This window comes from Anabrus simplex, chromosome 1 (assembly GCF_040414725.1).
Source record: "Anabrus simplex isolate iqAnaSimp1 chromosome 1, ASM4041472v1, whole genome shotgun sequence".
Lineage (NCBI taxonomy): Eukaryota > Metazoa > Arthropoda > Insecta > Orthoptera > Tettigoniidae > Anabrus > Anabrus simplex.
In genome coordinates, this window is record NC_090265.1 from 1,260,845,427 (window position 1) to 1,260,873,165 (window position 27,739).

Here is a 27,739-nt window from a genome sequence, read left to right on the forward strand (position 1 = left end):
AGCCCTCGCTAGGTCAATTATATGCTGTATTTTATTTTTAGGTGTTTTACTTTTAGTGCCTTATTCTTCTTCTTCTTTTTTTACAATTTGTTTTATGTTGCACCGACACAGTTAGGTCTTATGGCGATGACAGGATAGGAAAGGCCTAGGAGTGGGAAGAAAGTGGCCATGGCCTTAATTAAGGTACAGCCCCAGCATTTTCCTGGTGTAAAAATGGAAAACCATGGAAAACCATCTTCAGGGCTGCTGACAGTGGGGCTCGAACCCACTATCTCCCAGATGCAAGCTCACAGTTGTGTGCCCCTAACCGCATGGCCAACTCGCCCATTATTATTATTATTATTATTATTATTATTATTATTATTATTATTATTATTATTTACTTTTTTGTAAACTATGCAGGGGTTCTTAACGAGAATCTAATGGGCTGTCTATTATACCGGTCATTTTCTCTTCTGGCCAGAAGCTTTAGTAGGTTATCATTTATCAATTAAAAAAATGTCTTACAAGATACACTTTCATTCAATTCATATTTTGCTCAATCAATCATTAACATAAATTTAATCCCAAATACACAACAACAATAGTATTAGTAATGGTGATAGTATTAATAAAACTATGAATGTAGCTCCCCGAAAGGCTACAGTGAATCATTTTCCCACTATGACACTGTGAGTGACTGACATAGCGCGCGCAATGCTATCCATACCTCACAATCTAGTCAGGTTGCTTTGGAGACATTGGTGAAGTTACAAGTGAACTGTGATACTGACATAAACGTAAGTGACATATCGAAAAATTAAAAGAAAACTAGCCAGCCCAATAAAAGCTTATTAGACAATCCTTTAATAGTTTTCAAAAACAATTTAAATTACAATAATAATATAACAATAAAAATGGTAGTTTAATTTGAATTACTTCAAATGTCAAGTAGAAAATTGCAACGCCACATATTTAGGCCAAGCAAAACAAAATTTCCACACCAGAGAAAAAAGAAAAAGAAAAACCCTTCAAGTACAGTTCCAAAAGAGTGCAATTACCCACTAATAACTGTCACCATTGTTGCCGTTCAAATGCACGGAATACCCATGAATCTCCATCCACACTAACCAGTCTCCGTACCGATCTCGGCGCTGCAACTGGAAAACTTTCAGCTTGATGCCTATAAAACCTCATTTGGCTATGAAATATTTCCCTACCCCCGGTGATTTTAACTAAAATAAACTGCTCTACAAATTTCTGAAATGTCAATGCTAATTCCTTCTTTCAACCTCTAAAACATCAGGACACACTTGGTACTGAAATTTTTTTTATCCTTGCGCACCAGCTGCTCTTGTGTAATTATGTATATAATTGTAAATTCTCAACTATTCAATTAGATAATGTAATTACTATATAGTTACCAACCATTGACATTAGTTTTTATTACAAACATTTACGCTGAATGTTATAATGTAAATATTTTTAAAACTTTATCTCAACTGTTCAATTGAACAATGTAAATACTGTATAGTTACCAACCTTTGACATTAATTTTTGGTTACAAACATTGACGCCGAACACTACACCTTTTCTCCCTTAATTGTTATATGTAAATATTTTTAAACTTTTTATTTTCCTATGATTGCGTCAACTGTTTCTCCAGAGCACCACTGCCGAACTCTACTATGTTAATTTTAGGCATTGGTGCTGACTTTTCATCTATAAACCTATATGTTCAACCATCACTTTTGTACAACTATTTCCCATCTTAATTTTTGTATGTGTATTAATAATATGTATTCATTTGTACATGTCAACTACTAACCAGTTACCTGATTTTTTACCTTGAGGTGATATTTTGACTGATGATGCCCTCAATGAAGGGCGAAACATGTCTCAAGTGGAATCAATAATAAATTCCTAATTTATAAAATTTATATGTATTGAATAGGTGGAAAAAACAAACCTTTTAGCATCCTACATTCAGTATCTTCAATATGGATAACAATGATTTTTATCACTTGCAAAACAGAAAATGATCGGTATAGTAGGCAGCCCATTAGATGCTCATTAAGAACCCCTGCATAGTTTACAAAACATTTTTAATATGAGGACAACAACAACAACAACAACAACAACAACAACAACAACAACAACAACAACAACAACAACAACAAGAATAATAATAATAATAATAATAATAATAATAATAATAATAATAATAATAATAATAATAATAATAATAATAATAATAATAGGAGTACTAAAAATAATACACCTAAAAATAAAATACAGTGTGTCATTGACCTATCCAGGACGGAGACACGGCATGGCGGAAATTCAACAGACTGACTAGCTAGCTGGACTCATGCTAATGATAGAGCAACAGTTTTGGAACAACTCACATTCTATGCTAGAGTAGAGAGAAGAGAGGACTTCATTAGGATAAGTTCCAAATTGCAATTTTTTAAGGATTTAAACAGAAATAAACATACACATATTTTCAGTGTGATTTGATGGAATCTGATAATGTTTTTACAAGAACAAAACATGTCATTCATTCTATTTTAATTAAGTTGTTTTTTTTTTTTTTAAGGTATAATTCTGTTACCATATGTTTTCCTTTTTAGGTAGCTTGTATATTTTATTCAAAATTAATTTTGGCAAGCTGAAAAACCTACAAATTAATCTCCTACCGCTTTTCTCCACATTCTGGTTATGTCACAGGTGCAAACTATGTCGCATATATGGATGTTGCCTTGTTATATGGTGAGATACCCTTCCCAGTGCCAACCCTATGTGAAGGGACATATTCACTATTGCATGTTTCTGTGGTGGTTAGTAGTGGAGTGTAGTGTCTGTAATATGCGAATATGAAGAGGAGAGTATTGGGGCAAACAGAAACACTCAGTTCCTGAGTCAAGGAAATTAACCAGATGCAATTAAAATCCCCAAAAATGATCGGGACTCAAACATGGGGCCCTCTGAACAGAAGACCTCAATGCTGACCATTCAGCCAAGGAGCCAGATGAATAGGCTGAATAATGGCACTATAAATATGGTCATAGGCAGAAATTAGGTAGTGTCTCAGAATAGATCAAATTAGTATGTATTTTCTTCAACTGAAACTAGTGTGTATTCAACCACTAAGGCTCAAAGAACACATATTAAAGTTAGTTATATGAAGAAGAACCACTGGGTGACTTGAAGTAAGTCACTCGGATCACAGTCCCAGAGTGTCATTTCCAGAATCTGTCAGTGGCTCCAACAGGCTGGAACAGTCAGCTAGTCTTTCTGTAGTGGATACTCAGAGACTATAATGCCACACGAGGATTGTTATTTAGTGCAAGAACTGACAGCCAATATAGGCACAGTGCAGCAAATGACTTTGCTTGGGCCTTAAGACTGTTCACAGGGACTAGTACTCATATTCTGAGGTTTACTTTTATACCAACTGTAGTACATCCAGATGTCTGTAAGATGCATTTTACTGACAAACAAAATATCCTTTTTGGATGGTGCATAAAACATCAAACATGAACTAGAGAACAATGGAGCTGTTTATGGATGGATCCATGGATCCTCACAGAGATTCACTGTGCATTTACATATAGCACCTGCAGAGGAGTAAATACAGGCCAGCTAAGATCACTGAATGGAACCATTACAAGTTTGGTGGCATAGCACTGACCTTGTTCACATATTTAATTACAGCTCTCTATGGTAGTAGTTAGGTGAACAGAGATGTTTCTTCCTAACTGTATATCAGCCTTTTAAATGTTTTTGTAATAGGTGCACAGTTCCTGTTTAATGACTATGTCCTTCCACATCAGACTGCATGACTACCTGGAAACTAAGCATATGACCTGTTTGGGTTGTCTGCCCTCTTTTCTTCAATCTCAATGTTATTGAGCATTCTTGAGGTATATTAAGGCATCATATTGCACATACCACAATAAATCACTCAGGAGATTCAGGTAGCTTTGTACAGCTACACTACATTGGGGTGTGTGGTGTGTTGGATGTCATTTGGTCTGTTATCACCAGATGGATTTTACAGTACATTTCAGTTATGAATGTGTTCAAATGTGTTATTGAAATAAACAGGCGCAATCTGTCTGTGGAACTGCACTAACCTATAATTTAATTTTTGCATTTGAGGGAATATATCAGGATTGTTAGAATGAGAAAGTACCACATATACATATTTTGACAGTAGTTTTGTTTCTGTTCAATTGAATATATATTTGAGAAAACTAGAAAAACAGTATTTGTGTTGATCATACCAGTATATTAGTTTCATAATATAACAGATGTAATGTCAAAGATATCTTACCAATGCAAGCCTGGTCATTCCTATCATCAGGATGCATAAAACCCATTTCACATTCACAGCGGAATGAACCTGGATAGTTGAGGCAGTGTCCATTTTCACACAAGGAGGAATCATCTGAACATTCATCAATATCTTGACAGGAATAACCATTGCCTCGGAATCCAGCATCACAGACACACTAAACAAAGAAGCTGATAGCCATTAATGAAGGATTTATGCCCAGATACAGGTGATACCAATACAAAACATTCACTAGCTAGTAGCACAATTTGTGAGTATATTTGACATTAAGGTTATCTTAGTACTTTACTTCTTTAGAATATAATGTTCTAAAAATAACAAATGAAAGAAGATTATAATCATGTGGTTTTAGCCACCATGTGCAGGCACTTCCATCTAGTGCCATCTAGATTACCTGCATACAAGTTTTGATGTTCCATTTTTACTCTAACAGATGGTTAGATATATGGATCACTGTTGTGCAATCTATGACTGAGGTTTAATTAATTTTGTAGGATAAAACCCAAGTGTGTCACCAGAGATCTTTTACATGCTTACATGTAATGCTGTCATTATTCAACATGGAGTAGACTTTATTCCACTCTTCAAAAATCTGACCACCTCTGCAGGATTTGAATCTACGAACATGGATCCGGAGTAAGGCACTTATCTGCAGAGAGCTAACATTCTCAAAATTCACTTACTGTGAAAACTTATTCAATCAGTAAATCCCATTTTAGAGCTCTAGTAGCCCAGTTCTCATTGCTGTCCAGTTACAGTCTACAGTGAAAAGTGTGGTATTTGATTAGCATGATCTTCTGCACATTGTAGCATACAACTTTAAATCTAATGTAACCAAAATCCACATCTGCAGTAGATTGCATTCTTTAGACTAAATAAATAATTAATCAGATCTGACATTCCAGTTAAAACCTTGAGACTCTTCCACTATTTGATTTGTATTTACATATATATAACTAGCAAGATACCCGTGCTTCGCTACGGTATTACACTGAAATTTATAACAGAATCCGCCAAAATTCGCGATCTGACTCGTTTTCTAATAGATTAGGGCAAGTTTCCTCCCATTTTTCAATCTTTCTTTCCAGCAATCGATTTCGTCCTTCCCGGGCTACGTCCAGGTATTCCACCCGGTCAGTTGGGTCCCTAAATCTTTGCCATCTTTTCTTATAAGCTTATGGAGTCTTGGTTGTAGGCAGCTCCACATCGTTCATAAATAAACCAGCCCTCATGGATAATAAGATTTATTTACACCACACACAGTTTTAGTACACCTTTGCATGTGAGATAGGTTACACTGATTACACCAACAAGACACAAACAGGCGTGATGCTCATGCTCACTCCACGCAGCCGAATGACGCTAGTTTTGCAAGCTATCCCCTGATGCAATGTTGCATCGTGCACAAGGGTGCGTTCTGTATGTGGGGCGAGTTCATTCTTCCTGATGCCGCCACAAGCTTTTATAATATGGATCAAATCCTTCAGGAGATCCGGCGTGGTGTCGCGGCCGGACTGCATTCTTTGTCATTACCCGTCCAGGACTGGTTTCCACCGCGGTCCGCACATTTGAAGACGGTCCAGAACATTATTATTATTATTATTATAGATGTTCTGGACCTCACAGCAAGATGCAAGACCGCTACTTGGCGGTAAATTACATCTGCTGCCATTATCATTGTTGAGAATGTGACCAGCACCATTGTCGCGCATAGGCAAGTGTGCGCGATTTCTGGCGATACGAATGACATACTTCTGTGCATTATTGACCTTATTATAGAGGTGAACAATTGGACGGTCAATCTCATTCCTATCGTATATTTCAAATGTGTTTAAATTTTTATTCATATGCCAGGAGAATCTACTGTAATATAAGAACGTTCTCCGAAGGAAAAGATGGCTGTTGAAAACGAACCCAGGAAAGATTAAAAAAGATCGGTTTATGATCAGAATAAGTACATCGAAAATCTACAGTGTGTTTCCAGTCATTCGACAGGGTCAGGAATGGAATGAATAAAGCCCCATCTAGCGGCGACAGTAGGAATTGTGCCGGCTGCCGAAGCACTCCTCTGGGGCAATGATCGATGAATGACAAATGAAATGAAATATTGGACAGTGTTGCTGGAATGAATGATGACAGGGAAAACCGAAGCATCCAGAGAAAAACCTGTCCCACCTCCGTTTTGTCCAGCACGAATGTCACATGGAGTGACCGGGATTTGAACCACAGAACCCAGCTGTGAGAGGCCGGCGCACTGTCGCCTGAGCAACGGAGGCTCCTTATAAGTACATTATGAACAGTAAAATCAATTGGTCTCACCTCCTTTTACACCCCACCGCCGTTAAGTTTATTTACCCCACACCAAAAAAATTATAAGAAGGCGTGTTTCTTTATGTTTAAAGGAGATTCCAAACCCCAATTTTCACGTCTATTACCTTCAGTTTTGAGATATAAGTATCCCCATAATAATAATTCACTTTCTTCACTTCCTTTCACACTTAATCCCCCCCCCCCCGCCCGCTTAAGTGAATTTTCCGGCAAAAAATACCTGTTTCTTTAATAGTAAAGGATCTTCTAAATAGCAATTATCACGACTCTAACCTCTTCAGTTTTTGATTTATGTGCCCTCATGAAAGGAATTCAACTCCTTTCCACTCCCGCCTTCCAAGATGGTTTCCCCCACAAAACGCGTTTTTCTTTGTTTTTAAAGGAGATCAAAATACCAATTTTCACGTCCGTAACAACTTTAGTTTTTATTAGATGTATGTATTCTCATGCAATTAAGTCAATTAATTTTTGAATTCTTTCATTGTATTTTCCGAGAATACACGTTTCTTTATTTTTAAAGGAGATCCCATATACAAATTTTCAGTTCTGTAATAAATTCAGTTTCTGAGATATATGTATCCTCATTAAAGGCATTCAACTCACTATTTACCCTTTTACACCCCTCCTATTGGAATTTACAGAAAACGAAAAAATACGTGTTCCTTTATTTTTAAAGGAGATTCTAAATACCAATGTTTACATCTGTAAACTTTTAAAGTTTTAAGATATAGACACACTCATTTTAAAAATTTACCTCCCCTTTTCACCCCCTATTATTTGGATTTTCCAAAAACGAAAAAATACGTGTTTCCTTATTCTTGAAGCAGATTCCCAAACACCAAAATTCTGGTCTGTAATATCTTCAGTTTCTGAGATATAAGTATCCTCATTAAAGGCATTCAACCCATTTTCACCCCTTTTCACCCCTCCTATTGGGATTTTCCAAAAACAAAAAGATACGTGATTCTTTATTTTTAATTAAGATTCTAAATACCAATTTTTACATCTGTAAACTTTAAAAGTTTTGAGATATGGATGCACTCATTTTAAAAATTCACCCTCCTTTTCACCCTCCCATTAATTGGATTTTTCAAAAACAAAAAAATACATGTTTCTTTATTTTTAAAAGAGATCAAATGTACCAATTTTCAGGTCTGTAATATCTTCAGTTTCTGAGATATAAGTACCGGTATCCAGATTAAAGGCATTCAACCACTTTTTCACCCTTTTTCACCCTTTTTCACCCCTCCTATTGGGATTTTCCAAAAACAAAAAAATACGTGTTTCCTTATTTTTAAAGAAGATTCTAAATACCAATTTTTACATCTGTAAACTTTTAAAGTTTTGAGATATAGATACACTCATTTTAAAATTTCACTCCCCTTTTTCACCCCCTTAGTGACGGAATATCCAAAAATCCTCTCTTAGTGAGCACCTACGTCTTAATATAAATGTATCCCCAAAGTTTCATTTCTTTACGTCCAGTAGTTTTGGCTCGGCGATGATGAATCAGTCAGTCAGTCAGTCAGTCAGTCAGTCAGTCAGTCAGTCAGTCAGTCAGTCAGTCAGTCAGTCAGTCAGTCAGTCAGTCAGTCAGTCAGTCAGTCAGTCAGTCAGGACAAGTTATTTTATATATATAGATAGGACATAAAAGCAATATCTGCAAACATATTTGACCTAGCAGATATGGTGCAGGTAAATATTTTCATATTATTTTAATTTAATTAAAGTGAATCCTCATTAGTGTGTTCCTCATTAACACATTTTCCCACTCAGCATGGCATAAAGATGAAGTCCTGATTCTCATCGATTTAAATCTGTATAATAATACCTCACTTATTGCGTCACAAATTTTCGCTATTACCACTTAGTACAATCATATTTTTCCTAGCCCTGAAAATGTTATTTGTCATCCCTTGTGAAAGAAACGTGATTTCCAACTCGAGTAAAAGCCGTCGCCACAGTTGTGTGATTATAGGAAAAGGCCTTAAATTCCTGAACTTCAGGCAGCAAGCCGTTAGCCTCAGGAATGTTCAGTTTTGCTTGCCGGTTAGTAGCGAGACTGCTGAAAATAACACAGCGAGCCTGTTTGTGCTTGTATTTCACATTCCATTTAGAAGTTAGAAATTATCTATATGTTGAGTGGTGCAATGAAGGGCAGCAAATATTTGTCAGTGACAGCCTATATTTGGTTTAGGAACATAATCGTGAAGTTAACTAGTATTGTGCATATTTGTCTTATGATAGTCTAATTATAGATATGGAGAAAGTTGTGAAATTCCCTACTAATGATGACAAAATTAAAATCTGTCAGAAAGTGGCCTGGCTCAGAGGCTCGCACCTTCGAGTTTCGATTCGATCACTCAAGTTGATCAAAGATTATTCAAAATGGTGGTCAAAGTCATTACTCGCAGTCACATATAGTTGAGTGTAATATCCATCAATTTTTAAATGAAGTTAAGGAGGATCTTATTGAGGAGGTGACATGAAGTTAAGGAGAATCTTATTGAGGAAGTGACATCTATTTAAATCCCCCTGTGGGTGGGGGCAGTAGAATAACACGGTGTCCCCTGCCTGTCGTAAGAGGCGACTAAAAAGGGCCCGAGTGGCTCTTGACTTGGGAGCGTGGGTTAACGACCATGGGGCCCTCAGCTGAGTCCTAGCATTGCTTCAACTTACTTGTGCCAGGCTTCTCACTTTCATCCGACATCCCAAGGTCAACTCTTGTTCTTTTCCGACCCCAACAGTATTAGAGAACTCGAGGTCAAGGGAGTCTTTTATTTTCATGCCCTTCATGGTCCTTGCCTTTCTTTGGCCGATACCTTCATTTTTCGAAGTGTTGGATCCCTTCCATTTTTTCTCTCTGATTAGTGTTTTATAGAGGATGGTTGCCTAATTGTACTTCCTCTTAAAACAATAATTACCACCACCGCCATGTATTAAAAAGTGTCTTATTTCTAAATTATAATAAATTTCTCTTTCCTGTGTGACAATATTGTTGAATGTATTAAACATTCTGATTACTATGTGCTGCTTCTTTTATAAAATTATTCCTGAAAGTGGGGTGTTTACAGGAATTAATTTGTTGCACACTGAAATTAATCTTGGATAGAATATTAGAATTGTCCACCAAGTTATTAATCATCTTGATTCCATTCATTTTTCTGTCTCTTTACCAGTGTGTCAAATCTGGAATCTACCAGTTACATTATATATGAAATTCTATAGTGGTAACTACTTAAAAATTGACTATTGACAGTTTCAATCGTCTACTTGTGATTATCCCCTCAATTTTCTTAGAAATGTCAACAGAGAATTTTCAAGGCTTCACAATTACATTAACAGTGATAGAGCTGATATAAGGATACCTAAAGAGAATGTAGTGCAAGTGTTAGATTAAGAAATTGTGTTAAAGAGTTCGGCGAGGAATGCATCTCTTCCAAAGAGAAAAATCCTCTTCCGCATGTTCGAAGTAAGTGCTATAGTGTTTTAATGCCCAGAAACATAGTGACACTGCTAGACAAAAAAATGGTGAGATGAATGGCGAATAAGACGTATGTTTCTTTTTCTGTAATTTACTTCAATTAATACCTAGTATTTTGTGCCCATGGCAACTGTGGGCAAATTCTTAATTCTGACAACTAATACGATTTTCATTGGTTTGCAGAAGCAGCAATGTGGTCTCTGTCACCATTGTGTAACACTGCAATATTACTTGAAATACACACACTAAAAAATGTTTTGCACTACCACCGTGTCATGCATACCCATAATGCTGGGGAAACATTTATAGTTTTCACTCATAAGCAGCTGCATATGCAACTCCTGTGCAAGGAAGCAGTACAGGAGGTGCCGCCATCTCTTGGATATTTCATGTGGACACTATCACACTCTTGCTCACCGTAGGTTGGAAGTACACATTGAACTTGATGATCCCATCAGTGTGTCAACATGCCTAGTAGGATGATTACACCATTTCACCAGACCCGTACTGTTAATCTGAGTGAACAAGGGCTGTCCATTTGGAACATAGCCCAAGTGATCGGGGTGAACCATTCTGTTGTTGTGAGGATTTGGAATTGTTTTCAAGAAACCAGGACTGTGAAGGATTTACCTTGTACATGATGACCACGATCAATGACAACTGCTCAGGACCGATACTCTTGGATTGGGCCCTCAGGAACCCTAGTGACAATGCAACGCAGCTACACAATGACTTTTTGTTGACCATTGGCATGGCTGTTAGACTACAAAACATCCTCAATCATCCTCATGATGTGAATCTGCATGCAAGGCGTCTGTAGTGATCACCTCTACACACTCATAGAAAGTAAAACAACTGTCAAACAGTAAATCTTCAAAGTAGTCCCCTAGATATGAGATATCATATTTTAGACAGTTTGTCTTCTTTCACATGACAGACATCATGATCAATACTTTCATTTTATCTGAAGTAATAAATGTAATATAAATGATAAAGTCAAATTATTATTTTGATTTAGTCACATCCTATCCACACATGACACAGCATTATCAATCTAGAGGAGAACAAAAATAGAAAGGAAATGTGAAATATTGAGATAAGGGTACATAAAGATATTCATTTTAATGAACGTAGGTTCTATTAGGATATTTGCTACTGAATCTGAATGAATGAGCCCAAAATTATAATGAATGGAGAGGAAATTCATGCTTCATAATTCTTAATTCACCATTCTTTTAATTCCTTTGACAAAATTAGATATTTTGGTATTGGAGATAAGGCTCACCTTGAAGGATCCTTCTGTGTTGATACATTGGGCATTCTGATCACAGCCTCCATTGTTTGTTAGACATTCATTAATATCTCTGCACATCATTCCATTGCCAGTGAAGCCATCTCGACACTGGCACGTGTAAGACCCCTTTAACAATTAAAATTAGTTAAAACTGATAGGCCTAGGCTTAAAGGTATATATAAAGAAATATAGACATAAAATCACATTTAAAAATAAGTAAATTTATTACATTTTCGTATTTGAGTTTAATAAAATTTAACTTTGAAGACATCAACTTTAAGAACACTGATGCATGTACACTTCCCATTTCAAAAATGTGATTGGTTGAACATTTCTAAGTCCCCTGAGTACAGTAGAAGTATCATCATTGAAATTTCTTGCTTGGTTAATAAATAGAGGCTTATTCAAACTTTGAAAATTGAAGAGTACACTCCTATGCTTCTAGAATGAGTTTAAATAACATTCACTACAAGTTATCCTAAATGCTAATTGTCACTTTCCAAAACAGGTACAAGTTTATCGGCAACGTTTGTGTGGAATTCATAGATTATAGGAGTTCCATGATACGATAGTGACAGTGCCAATGTGGCAGTTTGGAATAAAGCATTGATTGCTGTACAAAATACATGCTGCGTTTTATGTATAAGTCTATGTAACAAAGGTTTGAAATAATTTAATATACGAGGGTTAAGGCATAAGTCACTGCAACTACTTCTTTTTGTACGAATGCGGGATCTACCAGACAAATACAGATGGAAATAGGGAGCGTAAGGTGCTGTGAAATGTATGAATAATGCCAAGCCAAGTGAGGAAACTCCTTGTGTTATATAATGTTTCTTTTCAGAGAGTAAAGCAACTGTCAAACAGTAAATCTTCAAAGTAGTCCCCTAGATTGTCTACTGCACATTGACAGCAACGCGGAGACATTGGATGCCAGTCACCTCACCATGTGTGAATTTTGCAATTTCATGTTTCGCAGCATTGATAATGTCCTCTCGTGTCCCAAACCACATCCCATGCAATAGTCCTTTACCCTTTGGGGATGAGGTCAAAATCGCATGGAGACAGGTCTGGCGAGTATTTAAAGTGATGAACTTAATTTTTATCCGTATTGAACTGAGATTACAAAGTTTTAACAAGTTCTAAGGTCCACCTTATTCAATACTAAACAATTTGTTGTATACATGTAAATTACAACATATAGTGTTTATTCAGAACTAGTTGCGATGCTATACTGTGTCATCATCAGCTGAACAGAGGCATGAAAAATTGGCAATCATATAAATATTATCAACATTATCACAAGTTAATTTGCTTGTCTCTGTTCAGCTGATGATGACGCAGGATAGCGTCAAAACTAGTTATGAATAAACATTATATGTTGTAATTTACATGTATACAACAAATTGTTTAGTACTGAATAAAGTGGACCTAAGAACTTGTTAAAACTTTGTAATTTGGCGAGTATGACGGGTGTTCCATTACTTCCCACCACCATCGCTGAGGTTACTTTGTCACAGCCATTCTGCATGGATCATGACTTCACTACTGCAGTCTCATCACCCTGTGCATGGTACCTGTCCGACACATCACCATCTCGTGTTTTTTCCATGTACTATGAGTGTCATACTTTACAGGACACATGGGCATTGTATGGTAGCACCACGCAAATGTGAGCAAAAAAATATTTGTAATGACTTATGCCCCAAACTTTGTATATAAAGCATAAGGTGGAAGTTAAAGGACACAGTGAAAGGATAAATATTTAAGACCAGAACATTTAGATGTAGATCCAATCTCAACACCTGCAAACCAAAAGAAACAGACATTCATCAATGTTTCACGTTGCATAAAAGAAGTGACAGAAGAAAGTAAGTTGTAACTTCTCATTAATTATGTAGCTCCTAATGTGTATTAGTTTATTAATGAAACAAAAACATTTGAGGATGATATGGACACTTAAGAATCTTTATACATAAAACCAAGAAACAAAATGTATGACCAGCACTGCCTAGCAACTAGAATAAACACAGCACTTATTTGAGAATTGACCTTTGAAGTTCACATGTTATGCAAAGGCATCCTGGGATAACAAAGATGAACCATTGGATTTGTGCTAAAAATGTGCCCTTCTCAATTGAAAATGTGAAGAAAGTTATAAACTCATGTCATGTTTGTGCAGAACTAAAGCTATGTTTCTTTAGACATGAAGGAAACTTGATAAAAGCTACTGCACCATTCAAAAGACTGCATCTTGATTTTAAAGGTTCATTACCAACAAAGACATGGAACAAATATCTTCTGACTGTTGTAGATGAATTTTCTAGGCTTCCTTTTGCTGTACTATGTGACAATGTCTCAGCAGTTAGTATGTTGTTGTTTGTCCAACCCTTGTCCCGTTTCCCTACGGGGTCGGGTATGAGGTGAGATGAATCTGTCGTGGCAGATTTTTTTGACCGGATGCCCTTCCTGACGTCAACCTCATCAGAGGAGTTAATGACATGAAATGAGTGACGTGATATATGATAGTAAAGAGAGGGTGAAACCCGGTGCTGGCACATAGCCTACTCCTGTCGAATAGCACCAAGGGGTCTGCTCAAGGCTTAACGTCTCCATCCGACGGACAAATCACCATCAACAGCAGCATATGCTCTCATTCCATATGAGCACTGCAGAGAGGTTTGGAATTTAATCCAGACTTTTGGCATGCAATCTAGTGATTATAAATTGTATACCACCACCTCCCCTACCCTGCCGGCCAACATTCTGATGGTGAAAATTTTTTCGACCACCTGGACTCAAACCAGCTAACCTCGGTGTCAGACCATTTAGACTTCAGCGCCTTAACGATCATGACCACTAGGCAGTCTCAGCAGTTAGTATGTAAGACTCAAAAACATCTTTCTTCTGTAATTGGAATGTCTGCCTGCATACATTCTGACAAGTTCCATTCATTTCATCTGAAGTCAAATTGTTTTTGCAACTATCTGAAGTACTCACTACAACCCTGAAGGAAAGGGGCAAGTTGACCAATATAATGACAATATGTTAGCTCTAAAATTGAGTGACACGGAGACTAAGTATTGGGAAGAGGTTTTAGATCTTGCACTTCACTTAATTCACTCTTGTCTGCACTGTAGTGAATGCTACTCCACGTGAACAAATGTTCAGCCATTCTAGAAGATCATTTGTTAACATTGCTGACTAAACCTGGATCTGTTCTTATGAAGAATCATGTGTGTTCCAGCAAATATTATCCACTTGTGGAGGAAGTGGAACTAATACAATCAAATCCTGAATATGCTTCCAGATGGTCAAGAAATAACTGTTTCAACCTGGCACCTCACTCCACGGGAAACCTTAATACATGAGAAAATAATCCGAGCAGTACAGAAAGTGGACACCTTGAATCTGTTAGGACAGACAGCAAAAAAGGAAGAGGCTGCTGAAATGGAGAATCCTGAACACAAAGAAAACCAAAGGCCTTTACCAACTCCAGAGACCCCAAATGGAATACTCTGCTCTGTTTGCTTCAGACATTGGCCTGCATATTTGCTGGACTATATTGGTTATAGGAGTGCCAATGTGGTAGTTTTGAACAAGAAATTAATTACCATTTAAAATACATGCTGCATTTTATGTATATTGAAGCCTACATGGCAAAGTTAGAGGGCATCTAAAAATCGCTGGGCTGCATGATTAAATACCCGTGGAGCAGCTGGAAGTGAATGTGTTAATTGGTTGTTAGATGGTAGACCCTTTTTTGCTCTTAGTATGATCAGGCTGACCTGACTCCTGATTTTTCAGGGACAGTCCCAGAAAGAAACCTTTTCTTGCTTTATAAAGGTGTCCAAGTTTTTCCTAATCAACTCTTTATCTATGGAAAACTTAACTAAGACAATTCTTTTGTTTGCACATCAAGTTTTAACCTCATGCCATTCTCAAAATAACAAAGCTTTTTCGAACCACACTGATTGGAACATTTGGTGTTTTCAAAATCAGCACATTGTTTTCCATATGAACCACCTATTTTCACCTAAACTGGGAAATCCTTGCAAGCTAGTGTAATCATCTTCACAATTTTCCTTGTCATTCCTTTACAATTTTTTTCTCATTTTTATAATCATCTTCACAAGTTTCCTTGTCAATTTGGACTGATGACCATGCAGTTTTCACCTTAAGACAATCATGACAAGAACCATTGCCAGTTAACATGATTGAACAATATTTCCATGTTAGCAATGTTCAGCATTGTTATGGACTAAGAAATAAAAGTCTAAATTAATGAATTCTATTATCTTAGTTGGTATCAGACATAAATGATCAGAAATTGTATTCTCTATAACTTTTGTTATGTAGTGCTTTTTGATATGACCAATAACATGGATATTTAAAAATTACATTTTAGGCACCTTCTCCTAAATTGCCATTTCATCCAGCATGAATACAATTATTTATAGCCTAGACTGTAGTCCCTTATTCCCCAACTTTATACACCAATTTTCATTAAACTCTGTTCATCCATTTTCAAGTGGCTCTGCGTTGATATAGACTTAGGAACAAAAATGGAAATTCATGAAATCTCTGTTATCATAGCTGGTATGGTAAAAATGTATAAGGCATAAATGATAGGAAATGTAATTATACATGACTTTAGTTACGTAGTATTTATTGATAGGGTCATTAATAGTAAACAGAGAGATGGATGATCTGCCTGGTCAATATTATGTGTTAAATTTTTTATTTTATTTTTACATTTCACATTTACATTACCAGTATATCTAGTACATGTTTCGAGAATATGTACATTCTCTTCTTCAGCTAATTAGATTAAAATTCATGCATTACAATAAGACCTAATGAAAATGGGGGCCTCTTTAAGAAAGCTAAAACTATGACAAGCACAATATATTAAAATTTGATGGATAGTGGCATGGAATTAAATTCCATCTTGTCATCTCAATATAAACACAGTAGGATGATGTCCATATGGATAAAATGTTGAGCACTGAGCACTGTTGCGATGTGATGTCACTGTGTCCTTGGTGATCCAATACTCCCTTATAAAATTCAAGTAAGATGATATTAAGAATAATATAAAATGATGTAAAACTAAGTTGTCAAACTGATACCCTCAGTTAATAGGTGTTTATGCAGCCAGATTGATATGCTTTATATGGTCGATGTTATAAAACAAGTGGTGCACAAGGCTGTCATAATGCCTGATGTTGTGTTCTTTAAAATCTGAAACATTTTCTTTACTGCCAGGCACATCACTTTTCCACTGACAGCAACTGTCGCATGACAGCCTTGCGCACCACTTGTTTTATAACATCGACCATATAAAGTTCAAATCAACCTGGCTGCATAAATACCTATTAACTGAGGGTATCGGCTTAACAACTTGGTTTTACATCATTTTATATTATTCTTAATATCATTCTACTTGACTTACTTGACTTAATTCCTGTTGTTCCTTGTGGAACATAGGGCATCAACAAAGCATCTCCATCTGATCCTGTTGTCAGCCAACCTCTTCACCTCTCTCCAGGTCTTGCCTTCTTCCATTGCCTCCATGTGTACAGATCTTCGCCACGTTTGTTTGGGCCTTCCTCTCCTCCTTTTACCCTGCGGGTTCCAATCCAGTGCCTCTCTCTCGATGGCTTCATTTCCTTTCCTCAACGTATGCCCTATCCATTTCCATTTCCGCCGCTTTATCTGTATGGCCATCTCGGTTTCACCCGTCCTTCTCCATAGTTCGTGATTGGAGATTACTTCCGGCCAGTAGATGTTTAAAATCTTCCTTAAACAGCGGTTGACAAAGGTCTGCAACTTGGAGGTAATCACTTTAGTCACCTTCCAGGTCTCGGACCCATACAGTAGAACAGCCTTGACATTACTTCGGAAAATGCGAAGTTTGGTCCTGATAGATATTTTGTTGTTCTTCCATACCGGATAGAGCCGAACAAAGGCACCGTTCGCTTTTTGTATACGTTGAGAAACATCCTGTACTGCTCCTCCATCTTTGGAAACTACACTGCCCAAGTAGGTGAAACTATCCACATCCTCTATCGGTTCATCGCTGAAGACAAATGGGTCTAGTTTGTTGGTGTTCATCCTTAGGGCCTTGGTCTTCTTTGAGTTAATCATCATTCTACTTGGATTTTATAAAAGAGGCCAAGGACACAGTGATGTTACATCGCAACAGTGCTTAGTGCTCAACATTTTATCCATATAGACATCATCCTACTGTGTTTGTATTGAGATGACATGATGGAATTTAATTCCTTGCCACTATCTATCAATTTTTAATATGTTATATTGTATTTGTCATAGTTTTAGCTTTCTTAAAGGGGCCCCCCATTTTCATTAGATTCTTACTGTAATACACACATTTTAACCTAATTAGCTGAAGAAGAGAATGTGCATATTCTCGAAACATGTACTAGATATAATGTAAATGTGAAATGTAAATATTTTTTTAAAAAATGTCAACACATAGTTTTGACTAGGCAGATCATCCATCTCTCTATTTACTGTGATTAAGTCAATACGTACCCAATACTGGCCATTATGGTCAAGATTATTAATAGGATCACTAATAACATGACTTTTGAGAATTCAATTTTAGGCCTTCCCTTAAACTACCCTTAAATTCAGAGTGAATAAAATGATTTATAGCTTAGATTTTTGCACCTTATTTCCTGGCATTGCATACCAATTTTCATTAAATTCTCTTCAGCCATTTTCTTATGTGAATACATACATACATACATACATACATACATACATACATACATACATACATACATACATACATACATACATACATACATACATACATACATACATACATGCATACATACATACATGCATACATACATACATACATACATACATACATACATACATACATACATACATACATACATACATACATACATGACAGAAAATTAAAAAGTATGTTTTCTTGTTACTGTGGACACAACCGATTAAGAAATACCATGTTTTGAAATTCTGAGCAATGTACAAACAAAACTCTTATTTTATTTATATATATACAGTATGTAAATTTATTGAAGTTGAGTTTTCACATGAAAATTCTCTACCCTGTTGGGGAATGAAATCAGATTTCCATTTTAAAAATCAGAATTTAAGTACTCAGCTTTAAGTCTCATACTGTTCTAATTCATAGAAATTAATTCACTGTCTTAGACAAACTAACATTTGTGTAAATTACCAATATGTTTTTGGAAACCTAGGTTCAAATCCCAGATGTGGAGAGAATTTATATGGGGAAATTTGATTAAACTCTGTACCTACCATGTTATATTAATAATGATGTAAATCAAAATTATCCTTAAAAATTTACTTTCATTTGCTAAAATGTTTTGCATGCAAAAGAAAGGATATAATAAACAGCATTATTTTCCATCATGACAAATTAATTTTAAAGAATGTATATTCAGGGCAACATGTGTCATGTTTACCTGAGTATTAGTGCAGTCAGCATTATCATCACACGTGTAAGCTCCCATCTCACATTCATCATCATCAGTGCATCCAGGACCTTCCTCAGGTTTCACAGAGTAACCATCCTCACAGTGGCACACGAATGAGCCAAGTATATTGTCGCACTGACCATTCCTGCACACATTGTCTCCTGCTTCACATTCATCCACATCTGAACAAAGAGTACATGTACAATAATTTCCAATGAACCTGCTTTAATGAGATTATTCTGTTGTAAACATCTGTGCATGTACAGCATCCTGACATACCATAGGCAATCTTTCCACAGAATTTTCGGTCCATATATTCTAACCTTTTTGCTTGGTACAAAAGTTAACTGAAATAGTTATTATAGTAAATCTCTCCCAGCTGGAATTTAACCCAAACTTCCAGATATCTAGCCTTGTCCTTTTACAAAATATTATACTTGGAAATGATAAAAAAAAAGAAAGAAAAAATTGTTCTGCAATTTGGAGAAAAATTTGTTGATGAAAAAACTCTACTTCGGATTAGAATGAGGCATATGTATGACATAGAATTTACAAAAAACATGGATGATGTTAAAGTTACTTTATACAATGCTACTGAAAAAAAAAAGAGAGAAAAGAAACAAAGAGAAGATCTTATAATTTAAAAAAAGTAGGTACTGTAAATGGTAAAACATTGTTATTACACAGCTTTAAAATAAGCTATCTTCAGAAATAAAAATAATGGAAGTTACAAGAACATTGTAATAGAATATTACTAAAATAGAATAATAATGAAATAAGTTACTGTGAATCCTGAATGGAAATAGGCAATATCACAAGGGACGGATAAGAGAAGGTGAGGATAAGATGAGAAAGTTACTGTAAACTGAGGAAGGGTGATAGTGATTACTGTGGAAATACAATGATGGAATCATCCCCTAAAGCAGGGTTGCTCAACGTATGGCTCGCAAGGGTATTTTATGTGGCTCCCTGACCGAATTTTAATAATGGGCTTAAGTTTCAGCATAGGATTTTTATAACTGGAAAACCTAGTGAACAAGAACTGTATTTTACAGTGAAAGGAGATAAATTCATAACAAAAATCTCTGAATTATTCGTAGTTTTCTTCTTGACGTGATGTATCTATATTTTTTCTGGGCTGTAGGAGATTTCTAAGATGTATATTCCCTCTTTAAAAGCAGGTAAGAATCCTTCCAATTCATTTCTCAGAATTACAGCTGCAATGCTTGCTTGGACAGTGAAAGGCTTGCAGCATTCCACTAGGGATTAGAACCAGCTATCTTGGGGTATACACAAGGAATGGCCAGTGTTTTGGGAGGTTAATTGTGGTTTACTGTGAACTAATGTTCTAACTAATGATATTTAAAGGTGTTTTAATATTTTATTCATAAAAATGTTCCTTTCCAAATGTTGAAAAGTGGGCAGTGAGTGCCGTGTGTTTAAAGTAAAATGGTCACATGATAATTTCTTTTATCAAGAACTGTGAAAAAGTGACATGTCTGGCAGTAAAGAAAATATTTCACATTTTAAAGAACACAACATCAGGCATTCTTATGACTTTAAGCACAAATCTGAATGTAATAAACATGATGGAGTATTGAAAATGAAAAAATGAAAATGAAAACCTACACCCTGTTTTCCAGTCTTTGACCGGGTCATGGATGTAATGAATGAAGCAGATATATAGGTTGTTATTACAATGGGGTCGCCACTTCCAAGGTGATTTATTAATGACTGATAAATGCTATGAAATGATAATGGAAAGTGTTGCTGGAATGAAAGATGACAGGGAAAACCGGAGTACCTGGAGGAAAACCTGTCCCGCCTCTGCTTTGTCCAGCACAAATCTCACATGGAGTGACTGGGATTTGAACCACGGTATCCAGCGGTGAGAGGCCAACGCGCTGCTGTCTGAGCCATGGAGGCTCATGTTGGAGTATTAGGAAGAAAAATATTTCAAATTTAACTACATGTCCCACCGTTCACGAAAAATATTGAGGAAAATATAGCTGCAATTCACACTAGTTAGAGAGTTGTGTATTTATTAGTCATGAAAAGGAAGCCAATTTCTGATGGGGAGTTTGTGGAGTACTGTATGCTTTCTGTAATAGAAGAATTGTGTCCTGAAAAGACACAACTGATATATTTGCTCAGCTTATCATGGAACACAATGATGAGAAGAACAGAAGAATTCAGGGCTAATTTGTGCTCACAACTATGTGCAAAAATCAAAGCCATTCAAGTGCTTTTCAGTAGCTTTGGGTTTAATAAATGATGTCAATGATACAGCACAACTTTTAGTTTTTATTTGTGGTATTGACAAAGCTTGTGAAAACTACAACAGGCGAGGATTTGTTTCTCCAACTGAGTGAAACGTTCAAGGATCTCAATTAAAAATGTGATGCATTAGCAACTATAACAACAAATGAAGCAAGGAATATGAGAGATACAAGAACTGGATGAATTGGAAAAATAAGGAACAGATTTACAAACAGAAATACTGATAAGCCTCTTGAATTACACTGCATTATTCATCAAAAAGTGCTATGTAGAAAAGTATTGAATTTATAACGTGTGATGAACACAGTGGCATCTACAATTGATTATATTCAATCACATGGTCTCAACCATAGGCAGTTCCAGTCTTTCTGGCTGAAATTGATTCTGAATATAGCAGTGTAATTCATTATTTTGGAACACTTCTTTGAACTTTGTGAAGAAATAAGCACATTTATGAACATGAAACAGAAAGAAGTGGCAGAATTAGGTGATGGGAACTGGAAGTGAGATTTAGCAATACTCCCAGATTTAATGCAACATTTAAATATTTTGAATACCGGTGAGGGATTATGAGGGGAAGGCAGACTTTTAAATGAAGTGTATAGTTACAGTATGTGTTAATGTTCCAGAACAAAATGAAATTATTTTGATAGCAATTAAGAAAAGGCACAATTCTTTTGTTGTACTAACTTTGAAGAAGCAAACTTAAACAACAGTCCAGAGCCATATGATCAGTTTATAAAGTTGACTGCAACTTACCAATGCATGAAGTGCCATCTGGTCCTGGAAGAAGTCCTTTTGTACAGATACAGGAATAACTTCCTTGAGTATTTGTGCACTTCCCACCATTGCAGATACGAGGGTTGTCCTTACATTCATCCACATCTGTACAGCTTCTTCCATCTAGAAGCAGCATATATCCTGTACTGAAATGATAATCAGATCTTACTCACATACTGATACTCAGATTAATATATAATTTGAAATAAATGGCTCATATTTTTCATATACATCATCATCGTCGTCATCATCATCATCATCATCATCATCATCATCATCATCATCATCAGTTTATAGTTCACGTTCTCTTCTATTAATTCATGGCTTGTTCTTCATGTCATCATATTTTCATATATATGAATGTATTACATTCCATTAGCCTTCAAAACAAGAACTTCTTACATTATCTGACATCTATTCTAAATCTTTTGTTCAAATCAAACAACATTTGTTGGATATTCAAGTTTTCACCTTTGAGTTATGGTATTTGAATTAGCATTTGATAAATCATTTTGCAGTTATGAATATTGTGAGAAAATAAATGAACCAATATCAATGAACAGCCCTTTATTTTAAAGCCTAGAGTCTGAAGATTCTCTGGAGAAATAGTTGTTTTCACAGGATTACTGATACAAAATTTCCTACATAATATTCTTATTTTCCAGCACTACACAGTTCCAGGGTCCTTCACTAGATCGCATAACTCAGCGCAGTTCTCAGGCCCTCCACTAGGTACAGTGCAGCAGCTGAATCTAATAGCCTTGGAGCAAAGCAGTGCACAGTGGCCCAGGAATCATATCTAGCTGGATAAAAGTCCTTTTTATCCGGAATGCTTTATGTTTGACATTTTATTGTTAGATATGTACTGATTCATAGGATATAAACTTCATGGTTCTGATCCGTATTGAATTGTAATTACAATATAATTATTAAATTAATGTCATAATGGTCCACCTTTTCAATACTATTATATGCAATATTCTAAATTACATTAACTAGGGACTAGTTTCGGCCGGTGCTGGCCATCTTCAGCCTTAATGTAAAACATCTAATAACTAAACAAATGTACATGCACACAATTGACATAAAACAAATGAAACAAATATATACAAATTGGGATGATATTATGAGTAAATCTGAAAATAACTAGATTCTAAATTCTTGCATCTTGAGTATACTCATCATCGAGACTCTTTCATGTATTAATATTCACAGAACTGTTAGTTCTACACTGCTAATCATTACTAATTCAATTGTAAACGGAAACTGGTAAATTTTGATCCCGTAGTCATTCACCAAATCTACTCGAGTGGTGTTAGTCGTATGCAAGTCATTGGACGCCGCTGTAAATAACCACCAGCTGACGCAGAACTGCTAGATGGTGTTTCAACATCAATCAATGTAATAAAATGAGATGCTCTCGTGGTGCTTGTTAAATCATGCTGAAATGTTGTTGGACATTGTCAGGACGGCACATGAAGATGTGGTTAAAACAGATACATTGTGTCTGGTATAAAATTTGCAATTCATTGCGATGCCCATGAAGTTAACCTGATTAAATTCGATAAAATTAAATTAATGAATTGAAGGAGAGAGTGTGTTAGTTAGATGGCATAGGTTATATGAGACTTACCTCTCAATATGGCATGTGGTGTGTGGCCTATTGTTGTGTGTGCTTCAGACTAACTGTTGTGAGATTCAAAGGAAAAGGAAAAGGAAGAGACGGGCAAGGAGGGAGAGGCGGGTCAAGGGGAGGGTCGTGAATTTAATTTAATTTTAAATTTAATTTAATTTTTAATTTAATTTAATTTAATTTCAATGTTTATCTTGATTTATGACAGTGAGAGTCAATACAAACTCAGGCTAGTGTAGTTCAGACAGTGGTAAACGAAATGCATAGGTAGGTAAGGGTTATTCTGCCCGAAGGCAGGTCCGAACCTCCGCAGAGGTGTTCCTGAGCAGGAGTTTACATGCGGTAGGGTGGCCAGTTCCTTTCCGCTCCTCCATTCCCTTGCCCCCCACCAACAGCGCGTGACAACCCATCCAACTCCTGACCACGCCCAATGTTGCTTAACTTCGGAGATCTCACGGGATCCGGTGTTTCAACATGGCTACGGCCGTTGGCAAATGCATAGGGTAAAGCATTATTTCAATTAACTTCCCAAAACTACTTTTGTCCAGCTAGATATGATTCCTGGCCCACTGTGCAATGTAGAGAAGTAGTTAAGAGCTTGAAGCTGTTTTCTTACAAAGTTAAAAAATAACATATAAGCAATGAACTTCCTTTTTAAGGTCCATATTGATGAATATGACATATTTGAATACATGTAATGTAATATCCTTTCAAATAAGAATAAGTTATATAAATAAGTCATTAATAAAAAATGTAATAATAATAATTTTATTTGAAGATACTGCACACAAATTGTGCACAGAGTTGAGAACAAACTAGAATTACTGACATCATTCACTTTTACAAAATTTCACAATAGAAGATCTCCGATTCGTACAAGTGAGTACATGGTATCGGCTGCATTGTACTGTACACCGCATGTTTTACATATGCAGGATTTGTCAGGTTCATGGAAGAACTTGATATTACACAGCTTATGGTGGTATCCATGTACCACCATCGAGTTAACAAAGTGATGCAGGTCTTGGTCAGTGTTTGTTCATGTTCTATTCATCATGGCCTCTGTTGTAAATTATTATAACAACAACAACAACAACAACAACAACAACAACAACAACAACAACAACAACAACAACAACAACAACAACAACAACAACAACAACAACAACAACAACAACAACAATAATAATAATAATAATAATAATAATAATAATAATAATAATAATAATAATAATAATAATCTTTCAACCTAATAGGTCATGTTATGTACATTTAGTATGTGTTGAAGAGATGTTATATACAGGACAAAAATGGCAAACCGGACGCCAGTGGGATCCGAGCCCACAACCTCCCGATTTCACGTCAGTTGCTCTACCAATTGAGCTATGGTGGCCTAGGTCATCCTTGTTCTGTTGGAAAGGATCTAAGCTACAGGTCTGGCACTACTGCCATCACACTGTAGCGTGCGTTCAAATTGCCTGTCATGGACCAAGTCAATAAATATTGAATTTTCACGACCGCATTATAATTGAAATTGATTTTCAACCTATTAGGTCATGTTTAATACATTTAGTATGTGTTGAAGATATGTTAAGTACAGAACAAAAATGGCTAACCAGACACCAGTGGGATCCGAACCCACAACCTCCCGATTTCGCGTAACACGACCTAATAGTTTGAAAGTCGAATTCGATTACAATGCAGTCATGAAAATTCAATATTCATCAATAATAATAATAATAATAATAATAATAATAATAATAATAATAATAATAATAATAATAATAATAATAATAATAATAATCTCATCATTCATTGCAGCTGCATTGCTCAATTACTATGGACAAACCATACTCCTTCTTATAATTGAACATTTTTTTTTTACAATTGGCTTTACGTTGCACCGACACAGTTAGGTCTTATGACGACAATGGAATAGGAAAGGGCTAGGAGTGGGAAAGAAGCGGCCGTGGCCTTAATTAAGGTACAGTCCCAGCATTCGCCTGGTGTGAAAATGAACTATATTAACAGATTTTACCCCTCCATTCATATTAACAAGAAACCATTTCCCTAATAGATTAGCATTTACTATGATGGTCAACAAGTCACAAGATCAAACTTTTAGCAAATTAGGCATCTACTTCTCAAAATGTGCATTCACTCATGGGTAAGTATATGCTGCACTCAGTATTGTCTGTTCACATAAGATGTGAAAGTCAAAATTGATGCTGCCATGAAACAAGAAGAATTACAAACTCAAGAGGGATTTTTTCTTGATTTTTTTTTTACAAATGAACATTGTCTGTAATGATATTCTACAGTAGCAGGTGATGTATTTGAAAATTATGTTTCATTATAAGATACTAAAAATATTGCTAAAGAGAGTAAATGTATGTACATTGAAACCCTTTTGTACATTTAAAGGAAAGCAACTTCCTCTCAAAAAATTGCATTTCTGTGATGCTATCTAGATCCATTCAAAATGAAACTTATTCAGAGGTAACCATGTTAAAAGGGGACGTCTCAACAGAATTTCATTATGTTAGGTTATTACATTGACACTTTTATCAATATTCGAGTCCTATACGGTGCACAGCATTTCTAGACTTGTGATAGTTTTATTTATAAATTGATTTTATTTATAAATAAAGTCATATCCATCAATATGGATGAGATAGTTTATAAATAAAATATATATTTATTCTAAAGATAAAATGGGGGCAGTTTTTAAGGTGTGCAAATTCAATTACTAACCTACATGCACAGGAGTAGCTGCCTGGAGTATTCATGCAGATATCATCACAGCCTCCTTTTCTCACAAGACACTCATCAATATCTGTAAACAATTTATTAAAATCACATGTTATCATTGTAACAGTTTAAAAAATAGCTACTAATAATGTCATTAAAAGACATTAAATGTTATTAATGTTATTAATGTTATTAATGTTATTAATGTTTATTAATTATTTATTATTTATGTTATTAATGTTTATTAATGTTATTAATGTTAATATTAATGTTATTATGTTATTAAGATACTTTAAGGTACATATAAGACAAACCAAAGACAGATATAATTAGGTGATAAAGGTTTCCTCAGCCAGTCTTCTTATACATACTGATTTTATTATGAATCAAGCTGACTGGAAGGGATGTGTAAGAAAGAAATCAATAACTAGAAAAATATAAAATTGATCTATTCTAAGGTTCCCAATTTAGACGAGAAGACTATACCCTTTTAGCACACAAATGTTCATTGATGTTCATAACAATACAATACCCCATCTAAGCACACATTTAAATAAATTACGAATGCCATATGCAAGGCAGCTATAGACTCGGTTATACAAGGTGGTCAGAAATAACATGAACTCTGTATATGAGTGGTAGAGGCTTGGTTGTACTGATAAATAACTTCATTTTAAAAAAATAAATTGTGTAGTTGTAATTTTATCAGCTTCTGAAGTCAGCCAATCAGATCGCTTTGCAAACAAATTCAAACGGGCTTTGTGAGGCGGTGATAATAATAATAATAATAATAATAATAATAATAATAATCATATGGCCTCAGCTACCATGTGCAGACATTTCAATTTGACGCCATCTGGCTGTCTGCTCGTCAATTTTGACGTTCCGTTTTACTCTAGGCCCCCACTAGATGGCAGACCGAGTAAACCGAAACTCTCTTGGGCGTCTATGGCTGAGATTTTAATGAATTTTGTCGGGTAAACACCAAATGTGTCCCCAGAGATCTTTTACATGCCAACATCGTACGACATGGAGTGTCGAATGGACTTTTTTCCGCCCTTCAAAAATCCGACTACCTCTGCCGGGTTTGAACCCGCTATCTTGGGATCCGGAGGCCGACACTCTACCGCTGATCCACAGAGGCGGTGAGGCGGTGTTGCTAAATATGGACATAGTTTACTACTGGCTTTAGAACAGCAATTGCATTGCATTGCAATGTGAATCCAAGTCCACTGTATGCATGCTGCATGGTTGCTTAATGAACATTTCCGCAAATGACCGATCGCTTAGCATCCACCAATGCCAAGAAATCAGCATCAAACATAAAAATATCGTGGTTTCAGCCAGT

General features: G+C 35.8%; 1 protein-coding gene across 1 annotated transcript in view; it reads right to left on the reverse strand.

Annotated features, from left to right (window-relative positions):
* The window catches only part of LOC136858261 (fibrillin-2), a 529,944-nt gene that overhangs the window by 143,897 nt on the left and 358,308 nt on the right, over positions 1-27,739 (reverse strand). Inside the window, exons 23-27 of the mRNA XM_067137663.2 lie at positions 26,395-26,476; positions 21,987-22,153; positions 18,936-19,129; positions 11,437-11,571; positions 4,319-4,496 (exon numbers count right to left, since the gene is read on the reverse strand). Coding sequence (XP_066993764.2) covers positions 4,319-4,496; positions 11,437-11,571; positions 18,936-19,129; positions 21,987-22,153; positions 26,395-26,476 — 756 coding nt within the window. The remainder of the gene's footprint in view (positions 1-4,318; positions 4,497-11,436; positions 11,572-18,935; positions 19,130-21,986; positions 22,154-26,394; positions 26,477-27,739) is intronic.